The sequence below is a fragment of the Rhinoraja longicauda genome, chromosome 8 (assembly GCF_053455715.1).
Source record: "Rhinoraja longicauda isolate Sanriku21f chromosome 8, sRhiLon1.1, whole genome shotgun sequence".
Taxonomy (NCBI): Eukaryota; Metazoa; Chordata; class Chondrichthyes; order Rajiformes; family Arhynchobatidae; genus Rhinoraja; species Rhinoraja longicauda.
The window spans coordinates 2,823,812-2,836,020 of NC_135960.1; the positions used below are offsets into that span (position 1 = coordinate 2,823,812).

Here is a 12,209-nt window from a genome sequence, read left to right on the forward strand (position 1 = left end):
ATTCTTGCCTTCTGTGGAAGAAAAATTAATATCCTTCCTTACTTAATTTTGATTGGAATTGAACAAGGTAACGAAAGGGTGCTTGGATGTGACAATTGGCATCTCTCGTTGACCAGGTGCAGAAGAGGTTCATTGGAATCGGCAAAGTGAGATTAGACGTGGTACCTCTTGTCTGGGAATGTGTTGAAGGGAGGACGGTAAATGTAAACATGATATAGCAGAAGTGATACCGGAGCTTGTTTTCGTTACGAGAGGTTACGGTAGACCACCCTTGTCCCCTACTGCTTGTGGCATAGAAATGGGGTTTGTGGGGCTTGTGATTTGCTCGGGGAGGGGATGGTGGCGCGGACCGCCTGAAACACGAGATAGAATAATGTCAAGATGCCCTTGTATTGTGTTTGACTTGTATTGACCATTTGTTGTTGAATAAGATTAACATAAACAAAAAGTATGTTATGACCAATGAAATAATTGGTACCCATGTAGTTGATAGAATATTTTCGTAGAGTAGCATCTAACAAAAAACAAGTTGTTTACTGCACAGTAGAACTGTCAATAGACAATAGACAATAGGTGCAGGAGGAGGCCATTCGGCCCTTCGAGCCAGCACCGCCATTCAATGTGATCATGGCCAATCATTCTCCATCAGTACCCCGTTCCTGCCTTCTCCCCATACCCCCTGACTCCGCTATCCTTAAGCTAATTCTGCTGTGGAATCAGAGAACTGGTGAGCAGTTAACTGCCGCCATCTCTCCATGATATCATGCAATAAAGTCTCTTGAAGCAAACCTGTGAAGTCTCTGCTTTTCATTTTCCTTTAATTTCTCTATAAATTAATTTCTCCCGCCCATTCATTGCTCGGGGCATTGAGTACAAGAGTCAGGAAGTCATGATGCAGCTCGATAGGACTTTGGTTAGGCCGCGTTTGGAGTATTGCGTGCAGTTCTGGTCGCCCCATTACAGCAAAGATGTGGGAGATTTGGAGAGGGTGCAGAGGAGGTTTACCAGAATGCTGCCTGAATTAGCAGGTATTAGCTATAGGGAGGGGTTGGATGGACATGGATTGTTTTCTCTGGAAGACCAGAGGTTGAGGTGAGACCTGATAGATGTATATAACCCTTAGATGTATAGATGTATTTACCCCTACCCTCACTAAAGAGATTAAGAAGGTGCTGATTACAGTAGGGATTGTAATACCAAGTCCTATAAGCTCAACTATAAAATGAGAGACATAGATAGGGTAGAAATATCCAACACCAGAGGGCATAGCTATAAGATGAGAAGGGGAAAGTTTAGTGGAGATGTGAGGGACAAGTTTCTTTTTACATAGAGGGTGGTGGGTGCCTGAGTCTGAGTTGGGTTGCTCTTGCAAAGAGCAGGCACAAAAATGAACAGTTACTGTGACTGGATTGACAAGTGAAGGTGTTCAATGTGTAGGAACAATTTGAATACATACCCATATGTCAGTGCGCTCATCTATAATGCAGTGACTTTCCACAGTAAAGAGCTCAGGGGCTCGGTAGGATATGGTACATCGCTGTGCTGCCCAGTCCTGGAAGAGAACAACTAAATGTCAACACACCACCCTGGCCACGCTCTCATTTCACTCCTGCCATTGTGAAGGTGGCATATAACCATATGACCATATAACAACTACAGCACGGAAACAGGCCCGTTCGGCCCTACCAGTCCACGCCGACCACTCTCTCTGACCTAGTCTCATCTACCTGCTCTCAGACCATAACCCTCCAATCCCCTCTCATCCATATACCTATCCAATTTACTCTTAAATAATAAAATCGAGCCTGCCTTCACCACTTCCACCGGAAGCCCATTCCATACAGCCACCACCCTCTGAGTAAAGAAGTTACCCCTCATGTTACCCCTAAACTTTTGTCCCTCAATTCTGAAGTTATGTCCCCTTGTTGGAATCTTCCCCACTCTCAAGGGGAAAAGCCTACCCACGTCAACTCTGTCCGTCCCTCTTAAATTTTTTAAAACCTCTATCAAAACCTCTATCAAGGGCGGCACGGTAGCGCAGCGGTAGAGTTGCTGCTTTACAGCGAATGCAGCGCCGGAGACTCAGGTTCGATCCTGACTACGGGTGCTGCACTGTAAGGAGTTTGTACGTTCTCCCCGTGACCTGCGTGGGTTTTCTCCGAGATCTTCGGTTTCCTCCCACACTCCAAAGACGTACAGGTATGTAGGTTAATTGACTGGGTAAATGTAAAAAATTGTCCCTAGTGGGTGTAGGATAGTGTTAATGTGCGGGGATCGCTGGGCGGCGCGGACTTGGTGGGCCGAAAAGGCCTGTTTCCGCGCTGTATATATATGATATGATGATATGATATGATATGGAGTCCCCCCTCAACCTTCTACGCTCCAAAGAGTAAAGACCCAACCTGTTCAACCTCTCCCTGTAGCTTAAGTGCTGAAACCCAGGCAACATTCTAGTAAATCTCCTCTGTACCCTCTCCATTTTGTCGACATCCTTCCTATAATTTGGCGACCAGAACTGCACACCATACTCCAGATTCGGCCTCACCAATGCCCTGTACAATTTTAACATTACATCCCAACTTCTATATTCGATGCTCTGATTTATAAAGGCAAGCATACCAAACGCCTTCTTCATCACCCTATCCACATGAGATTTGTAAGATTTGAGAAGTTTTCCCTCATTTGGAAAGCAACACAATACCAAAGAGCTGCAGTTTGGACATTTTAAACAAGAGACTGGGGCTGATAGCGGAGAAAGGCTGCGGTCAGATTAACAAAGGATGTCACAATCCGTGGGTCCTAAAATGGCCGCAGGACCTCGTGACCAGCCACAAAAGGTAAAAACCTTACATCCCAGTCTCTAGGTTTCTGCAAAGCTACGGCCAGAACAAAGGATGGGTATTGGCCATGCAGAAACCTACGAAACCAGGTCGGAGTCCAGACACTGGGGCGCTGACATCAGCATACTCACAATGCCCCAAGCCGACCTAAACAGTTCATCTCAGTGAGGGGGCACAATAGCCCATAGAAAACTACCTGGTAGGTGATGGGAAACCAGTTAACACCCATCACCTCACAATGAAATCCCAATTTACACCGTCTGGCCATCCCCGGTATCCCCGAACATAAGCGCAGATCAGAAGAAAACCTCATACATATCTTTTTGAACAAAGAGATTCCAAGATCTGGCGGGAGATAGGACGGGTCAGAAACAGTATAACTGGCCACTACTTTTGGGTGAAAAAGTTAAGTCAACTCGAGAAGAAAACCTGCAGGGAACGCATGCAGGCAAGTCAAGAAGTTTAAGACGGACACAGTCAAGAAGCGCAGAGAAAACCGGGTTCGAAGTCAACTGAAGTCAAGAAGAAAGTCGGAAAGAAGAACGGATGCAAGAGAGAGGAACAGGCACGCAACTCGAGAAGAAATACTGCAAAACGAACAGCCAGTAACCCCAGTAATAGCCCCATGGTGAGCATGCACTCCAAATCCTACATATCCTGGACATAGTTTAGTGTAGAGGGGAGGGTGGTTGTGAATAAACGTTGGGTGTGTATTAAAATATGTGTTGGTCAAGGTTGCGATGCGTCGTACGTTCCCCATCTTACAGTCGTGTATGTGTCTTGCACAACTGTGTTTAAGAATTCATAAGTAAAAGGGTATTCGTGTATATGTTTTGTGGAACTGTGTGTTTCAAGAATTCAGCGAAGAAGGTATTCGGATATATGTCTCGTGGAACTGTGTGTTTTTAAGTTTTCAGCGAAAAGGGTATTCGGGTATATGTCTTGTGAACTGTGCGTTTTGTGATTAATAAATCAAAGGTATTCATGTATTCGGTATGTGTATTATAGATATGTCTTATAGAACTGTATAAATATATTCATGGACAATAGTCCCAAGTGCTGAATAAAAGCCTTTTCATTTAAACCCTGGTTTTGAAATCTGGTCTGGTTAAATTTTTTCTGCACTATAAGAGCTCCTGCACCTAAGCCCAGTGTCTAGAACCGTAAGGGGTGAGTGGGTCAAACCACTCACAGGGAACCAGTGTGCACGGCCTGGTCAAGGGATCAGAGCAAGGCACGGGGACCTTAGGTCGGGCGAAAGCTCGGCGCAGAAACCCCTTACAGATTCCACCTTCAGGGAACAATGCACAGTTATTCCCAGATCCTTCTGTTGCACTGCAGCTCTGGAGCCTGAAAACTGTAACGTCCAGGTTCAGGAGTAGGTTTTTCCCTACAATCATCAGGTCATTAGGCACTACAACCTCCAAATAGCCTCCGAACTATATAAACGCGTGTGTGTGTGTGTGTGTGTGTGTGTGTGTATATAACTTTTTTTGTTGTTTATTATGGGTTTTACAGAGTACTATGTTTACAAATCTGTTGTGCTAATGCAAATAAGAATTTCATTGTTCCGTTTCGAGACATGACTATAAAACACACTTGACTCTCTTGAACATTGAGTTAAATGGACTAGTTCGCAAAAAAACAGCGTACTTGATCAAGTAGTCTCGTGTTTATACCCAACCCTGTTTATCATGCCCTGTCACAGATCTCAATCTTCTTTTCCCCCTCATCTGTTAAACGCATCATTAATAGAACCATCATGCGAGGGAGGGAGTTTGTGCTCTTAGGTGAAGAATATTTTTCCTAGATTTATGTTAATCGCTCTAATTGGTGCTAAAGGCCCTAATTTTGGTATTACAAAACCTAGAAAAAAAGACACATAATAACTCAGCTGGTCAGGCAGCATCCCTGGAGATCATGGATAGGTGACGTTTCGGGTCGGGACCCTTCCTCAGACTCCCTGTTCCCTCCCGACCTGAAGCATTATCTATCCACGTTCTCCAGGGATGCTGCCTGACCCACTGAGTTATTCCAGCACTGTGCGTCTTTTTTTTTTGTAAACCACCATCTGCAGTTCCTTGCTTCTACAAACGTTTTATTCCTATGGCTTATAGGAAGAGACTCAGACTATTAAGGGTTTTCCTCAAACTAATAAGGGTGCCCATCAAATGCCCAACGTTTTATTCCTGTCAAATTCATTCCAAAGGTTTGAGGCCACTATCGTGTCAGGCTTCAGCCCACCCTTTCCTTTCTAATGCAGGATAGAAACATCCTGTCTGCCCACAAGAGATAAACGCGTGTTTCTGATTCCTTATAAATTCCTTCTGCACCACCTTCTTTGTTCTTTCTATCCTTCTATTATATAGAGATTAGAATTATGTTTATGTTTAGAGAAACAGCGTGGAAACAGGCCCTTCGTCCCACCATGTCCGTGCTGATCAGTGACCACCCGTACACTAGTTCTACCCCACCCACACACTCGGGACAATTTACAGAAGCCAATTAACCTACAAGCCTGCAAGTATTTGGAATGTGGGAGGAAACCAGAGAGCCTGAAGAAGATCTACGCGACCACTGGGAGAACGTGCAAACTCTGTATCGACAGCACACGTAGTCAAGATCGAATTCGCGTCTCCGAGGCTGTAAAGCAGCAATTCTATCGCTGCGCCACCCTGGTGATCAGTACTTGTACATCATAACAGTTTAAAGTAACTTCCAGAATCATAAAGTAGCTCAGCATGGAAACAGGCTCTTTGAGGTCCACTGAGTTCACATCAACCACCCAAAACCGATTATACTAATCACATTCTCACAATCTCAATAATTGCCCCCAAGATTCACTGACACACTAGGGGCAAGTGACAGAGGGCCAATAAACCCACCAACCTGCACGTCTTTGGAATGTGGGAGGAAACTGGAGTACCCGGAGAGAACCCACGCGGTCATGGAGAATGTCCAGACTCCATACAGACAGCAGCGGTAGTTCGGATTGAACCCAGGGTCTCTGGTGTTGTAAGGCAGCAACTCTGCCACTGTGCCACCCCAATGTGTTGCTGAAAGGACGGGGTTTTAGGTGCGATCGCTCTCTGGCAGACTCGACTGGTCTGGAGAACGTATTAAACTCATCGCTCCCGAAATACCCAGCTCCTCGCCTTTATTTCGAGCTTTTTCGACGCGCCACACAACACAGTTTAGCAAGGCTGTTCAAAAAAACAGCACATGCGGTACGGTCAGTGGGGCCACTGTCTTGCAACACTTGACACCTGTCTGTGTGGAATCTGCATGAGCTCACTGAGTGTTGTCCCCTGGGTGTGCTGGTTTCCTCCCACATCCTTTGTTAGTGTTAGCTTTAGTGCACAGGGTGATCGTTGGTCAGCATGGATGTGGTGGGTTCTCAATATCTCTCTACCTAGACCCCTTAGTGCCTCCGTCCAGGTTACACTGTTATTTTCCAAGCGAACCTTGCTTTGTTCTTCACAGCAAAATGCTTCTCCTTATCCTCCCATCAAATGAAAAAGATCTGTCAACTTCACGTACATTTTGCAGAATTCTGCTAGAGTTGAGAGCAAGGTTTAGTCCCCAGATGCTCTCCGAACACTGCTTTAGAGCTGCAGGCCTTTAAGATATACAATAGCTCCGATGACCGAGTTCTCATCTGCCTTCAAATCTCAGAGGTTTTGATTCGTCACTGTGGGTTATGGAAATGTGCTGTTGCCCTAGTATCACAGTGCAGGCTTTGGTCCGTCCAGACTGCTGATAATTGAACAGGAAACCACAAACACCTGAAGCCGCTGTTCGAAGGCGATGCAATTTAATTCTTGCATACTGCTAAGCCAATGCAAATTCTTCATGGTTTTGAAAACAAATTGCTCTGCTTTTGTGTAGGGAGGAACTGCAGATGCTGGTTTACACCAAAGATAAGACACAAAAAGCTGGAATGAATCAGCGGATCAGGCAGCATCTCAGGAAAAAAGGAATAGGTGACATTTCGGATCGAGACCTTTCTTCAGACTGATAGTCAGGGGAGAGGGAGACGAGAGATATGAAAGTACATTAAAAAAATGAATGAACGGTATGTTATTGTTTTGCTCCAGTTAAGATAGGGCACAAGTGCTGAGAAAAGGAAACATATTGAATACATAGAAACATAGAAAATAGGTGCAGGAGTAGGCCATTCGGCCCTTCGAGCCTGCACCGCCATTCAATATGATCATGGCTGATCATCCAGCTCAGTAGCCTGTACCTGCCTTCTCTCCATACCCCCTGATCCCTTTAGCCACAAGGGCCACATCTAACTCCCTCTTAAATATAGCCAATGAACTGGCCTCAACTACCTTCTGTGGCAGAGAATTCCACAGACTCACCACTCTCTGTGTGAAGAAATGTTTTCTCATCTCGGTCCTAAAAGACTTCCCCCTTATCCTTAAGCTGTGACCCCTGGTTCTGAACTCCCCCAACATCGGGAACAATCTTCCCGCATCTAGCCTCTCCAACCCCTTAAGAATTTTATGTTTCTATAAGATCCCCCCTCAGTCTTCTAAATTCCAGCGAGTACAAGCCCAGTCTATCCAGTCTTTCCTCATATGAAAGTCCCGCCATCCCAGGGATCAATCTGGTGAACCTTCTCTGTACTCCCTCTAAGGCAAGAACGTCTTTCCTCAGGTTAGGAGACCAAAACTGCACACAATACTCCAGGTGCGGTCTCACCAAGGCCCTGTACAACTGCAGCAGAACCTCCCTGCTCCTAAATTCAAATCCTCTTGCTATGAATGCCAACATACCATTCGCTTTCTTCACTGCCTGCTGCACCTGCATGCTTGCTTTCAATGACTGGTGCACCATGACACCCAGGTCACGTTGCATCTCCCCTTCTCCCAATCGGTCACCATTCAGGTAATACTCTGCTTTCCTGTTCTTGCCGCCAGTGGATAACCTCACATTTATCCACATTACATTGCATCTGCCATGCATTTGCCCACTTGCCTAATCTATCCAAGTCACTCTGCAGCCTCCTAGCATCCTCCTCGCAGCTAACACTGCCACCCAGCTTCGTGTCATCCGCAAACTTAGAGATGTTGCATTCAATTCCCTCGTCCAAATCATTAATATACACTGTAAATAACTGGGGTCCCAGCACTGAGCCTTGCGGTACCCCACTAGTCACTGTCTGCCATTCCGAAAAGGACCCGTTTATTCCTACTCTTTGCTTCCTGTCCGCCAACCAATTTTCTATCCACCTCAACACTGAACCCTCAATACCGTGTGCTTTAAGTTTGTACACCAATCTCCTATGTGGGACCTTGTCGAAGGCCTTCTGAAAGTCCAGATATAACACATCGACTGGTTCTCCCTTATCCACTCTACTAGTTACATCCTCGAAAAATTCTATAAGATTCGTCAGACATGATTTGCCTTTGGTAAATCCATGCTGACTTTGTCCGATGATTTCACCACTTTCCAAAAGTGATGCTATCACATCTTTAATAACTGACTCTAGCATTTTCCCCACTACCGATGTTAGACTAACTGGTCTATAATTCCCCGTTTTCTCTCTCCCTCCCTTTTTAAAAAGTGGGGTTACATTAGCTACCCTCCAGTCCTCAGGAACTACTCCAGAATCTAAAGAGTTTTGAAAAATTATCACTAATGCATCCACTATTTCTGAGGCTACTTCCTTAAGCACTCTGGGATGCAGCCTATCTGGCCCTGGGGATTTATCTGCCTTTAATCCATTTAATTTACCTAACACCACTTCCCGACTAACGTGGATTTCCCTCAGTTCCTCCATCTCATTAGACCCCCGGTCCCCCGCTATTTCCGGCAGACGGTTTATGTCTATGGGGGAAAAAGAGCAGGGAGGCGGAACTAATTTGCAGGCTCTTTCAAAGAACCAGAACAGATAAACTGAGACAACTAGCCTCCTCTGATGGAGACACAATGACCTCCAGATGCTGGAATCTTGTGTAGAACACAAAGTGCTGGAGAAATTCAGAGGATCAGGCAGCTAGCTTCTTGACACCATGGATAAGCAGCGTTTCAGGTTGGGAGTCTTCTTCCAACTTTGCCTATTCACATCCTCCACAAGATGCTGCCTGACCCACTGTTACTCCAGTACTTTGTGTTCTATGCTAGTCTCTTCTGGTGTTGTACGATTTTAATAGTTAACTATTTGTTTTTAGTAAAATTGGATTCTACAGTACAATGTAAAACAACCAATTACCCTGTGATACCAGCCAAAATCATTAAAAAATATTTGCTACAACACTGTTCCCTTACCTGGATTGTCATGGCTTCCCGTGACCCTTTGACTTCAATTTTTGCTTTATTCATCGATCCGAGATCCATTAGCATGGGCTGCTGATTGTCATCGATGAGAACGTTGGTGGGCTTCACATCCCTGAGGTGAGGTGATCAATATAAGATTAGATGTGTAAGAAGGAGCTGCAGATTCAAGATTCAAGATAGCTTTATTGTCATCCAAATTGGACGAAATTCAGTCACCCACAGTCCAACAACAAAAGCATCAAAATAGGCATTAAAATTACACAACCCCCAAAACACACAAAAGAAACATCCATCAAGAAAACATCCATCACAGTGAGTCTCCTCCAGTCCTCTCCTCACTGTGATGGAAGGCCACAATGTCTTTTCCCTTCTCCTGCTGTCCTCTCCCGCGGTCAGGTTGTTGTGGTTGCAGGCCGCTGGTTTAAACTGAAGATTGACACAAAAAGCTGAAGTAGCTCAGCGGGACGGACAGCATCTCTGGAGAGAAGGAATGGGTGATGTTTCGGGTCATGACCCTTCTTCCCCTTTTGCAATTTTAGGACCTCATGCATTACAATCTGTTTAGTACATCTGAAATGCCCTCTCTGCTTAAGTTTTTAAGTTTAGTTTAAATTTAAAGATACAGCACGGAAACAGGCCCTTCGGCCCACTGAGTCCACACCATCCAGCGATCCTGACAAACGACACTATCCTACACACTAGGGATAATCCACAATTTTTATTTACCCAAGCCAAATTAACCCGCAAACCTATACATTTTTGGAGTGTGGGAGGAAACCAAACCACCGAACCGAAAACCCACTCAGTTTAGTTTAGAGAAACAGCACAGAAACAGGCCCTTAGGCCCACCAAGTCCGCACCGACCAGCGATCCCTGCACATTAACACTATCCTAAACACACTAGGGCCAAATCTATATTTACCACCAAGCCAATTAACCTACAAACATGTACGTCTTTGGAGTGTGGGAGGAAACCGGAGCACCCGGAGAAAACCCACGTGGTCACGGGGAAAACGTTCATACTCCGTACAGACAGCCCCCGTGGTCAGGATCAAACCCAGTTCTCTGGCGCTGTAAGACAACAAATCAATGGCTGCACCTCCGTGCCACCTGAATGCAATGTTAAATATAATTGCGGCACTGTAGTGATTTGGTTAGGCCGCATATATTGCAGTTTTGGTCGCCCCATTTCAGGAAAGATGTGGAGAGGATGCACAGGTTTAGGAGAATGCTGCCTGCATTAGAGGGTTTCAGCCTCGGGGTGAGGTTGGCTAGACTTTGGTATTGATGGTAGAGGTTGGTATTGATGGGCCGAATGGCCTAATTCTACTCCCATCACTTATGACCTTATGACTTGGATTGTTTTCTCTGGAACGTTGGAGATTTGGAGTTGGACGATAGAAGTATATAAAATGATGAGAGGCATAGATAGGGTAGACAGTCAGAACGTATTTCACTAGAGGGCATAGCTATAAGGTGAGAGGGGGAAAGTTTAATGGAGATGTGCAGGGGAAGTTTCTTTTAAATATGGAGTTGTAGGGGCCTGGAACACATTGCCATGGGTGGTGGTGGAGGCAGATACGATAGTGGTATTCAGGAGTTTTTTAGATAGGTACATGGTAGTGCAGGGAATAGAGGGATATGGATCACATACAGGCTGATAAGCTCTTTGTCTTGTAGTGGTAGAGTTGCTGCCTTACAGCGAATGCAGAGCCAGGGACCCGGGTTCGATCCCGACAACAGGTGCTGTCTGTACAGAGTTTGTACGTTCTCCCCACTTGCGTGGGTTTTCTCCGAGATCATCGGTTTCCTCCCACGCTCCAGAGGCGTGCAGGTATGCAGGTTAATTGGCTTGGTAAATGTAAAATTTGTCCTTAGTGGGTATAGGACAGTGTTAATGTGCGGTGATCGCTGGTCGGCACGGAGCTGGTGGGCTGAAAGGGCCTGTTTCCGCGCTGTATCTCTAAACTAAACTAATCATGTTCGGCACAAACATCGTGTGCCAAAGGGCCCGGTCCTTTGCTGTACAGTTCTCTGTTATAAGGTGATAGTCGATTTCCACACAGCTTTATCCAAGCTGTAGGAATGGAATTAAATTTACTTTCCAAAAAATATGTGGTTGACTGTGCGATCAGCGTTGCCCAGGGAACTGGGGAAAACGCCCATCCTCCTCCTGTTCAAATTTTATTTTACATCCACCAGAGAAAGGTTATCATCTCAGTAGGAATGCAACCCAGATGTGACAGTGGCACCCGATAGGTTATGACTCACTCACATCCCCCCGATGATCCCCATCTAATAATTATATAGTCACAGAGTTATGCAGCACGGAATCAGGCCTTTGGCCTACCTTGTCCATGCTGAGCAAGTTGGCTGCCTCAGGTAGCCCCATTTGCCTGCAGATAGACACAAAGTGCTGGAGCAACTCAATGGGTCAGAGAGCATCTCTGGAGAAAAAGGATGGGTGACATTTTTCGGGTCAGGATCCTTCTTCAGACTGTAGAAGGGTCGGGGACGGGACTGGAGATTAAAAAAAAGGCCAGAACAAATCAGGGCTGACAATAGATGACCAAGGAAGCCTGGAGCCCGTAATGACCCATTATTAGCTGGGGAAGAGGCGATAACAAAGGGATACGAACAGTGGAACTAGTAGGAAATAGAGTTTAGAGATACAGCGCGGAAACAGGCCCTTTTGGCCCACCGGGTTCGTGCCGACCAGCGATCCCCGCATATTAACACTATCCTACACCCACTAGGGACACTTTTTACGTTTACCAAGTCAATTAACCTACATACCTGCAAGCAAGCCTTTGTAGTGTGGGAGGAAACCGAAGATCTTGGACAAAACCCACGCAGGTCACGGGGAGAACGTACAAACTCCGTACAGACAGCACCCGTAGTCAAGATCGAACCCGGGTCTCCGGTGCTGCATTCGCTGTAAGCCAGCAACTCTATCGCTGCGCCGCCCTGTATAAGGTAATGTTCGTCCAATTTTCCCCTTCCCATTTGTCTTGTTTGGTCCACATCCCTCGAAATCATTCTATCCATGAATCTGTTGTCTAAATATCTTTTAAACTTTAA

General features: G+C 45.7%; 1 protein-coding gene across 1 annotated transcript in view; it reads right to left on the reverse strand.

The window, feature by feature from the left end:
• stk16 (serine/threonine kinase 16) overlaps window positions 1-12,209 on the reverse strand; it is a 47,215-nt gene that overhangs the window by 12,321 nt on the left and 22,685 nt on the right. The window contains exons 5-6 of the mRNA XM_078403275.1: window positions 9,120-9,240; window positions 1,457-1,552 (exon numbers count right to left, since the gene is read on the reverse strand). Of these exons, the coding sequence (XP_078259401.1) occupies window positions 1,457-1,552; window positions 9,120-9,240 (217 nt within the window). The remainder of the gene's footprint in view (window positions 1-1,456; window positions 1,553-9,119; window positions 9,241-12,209) is intronic.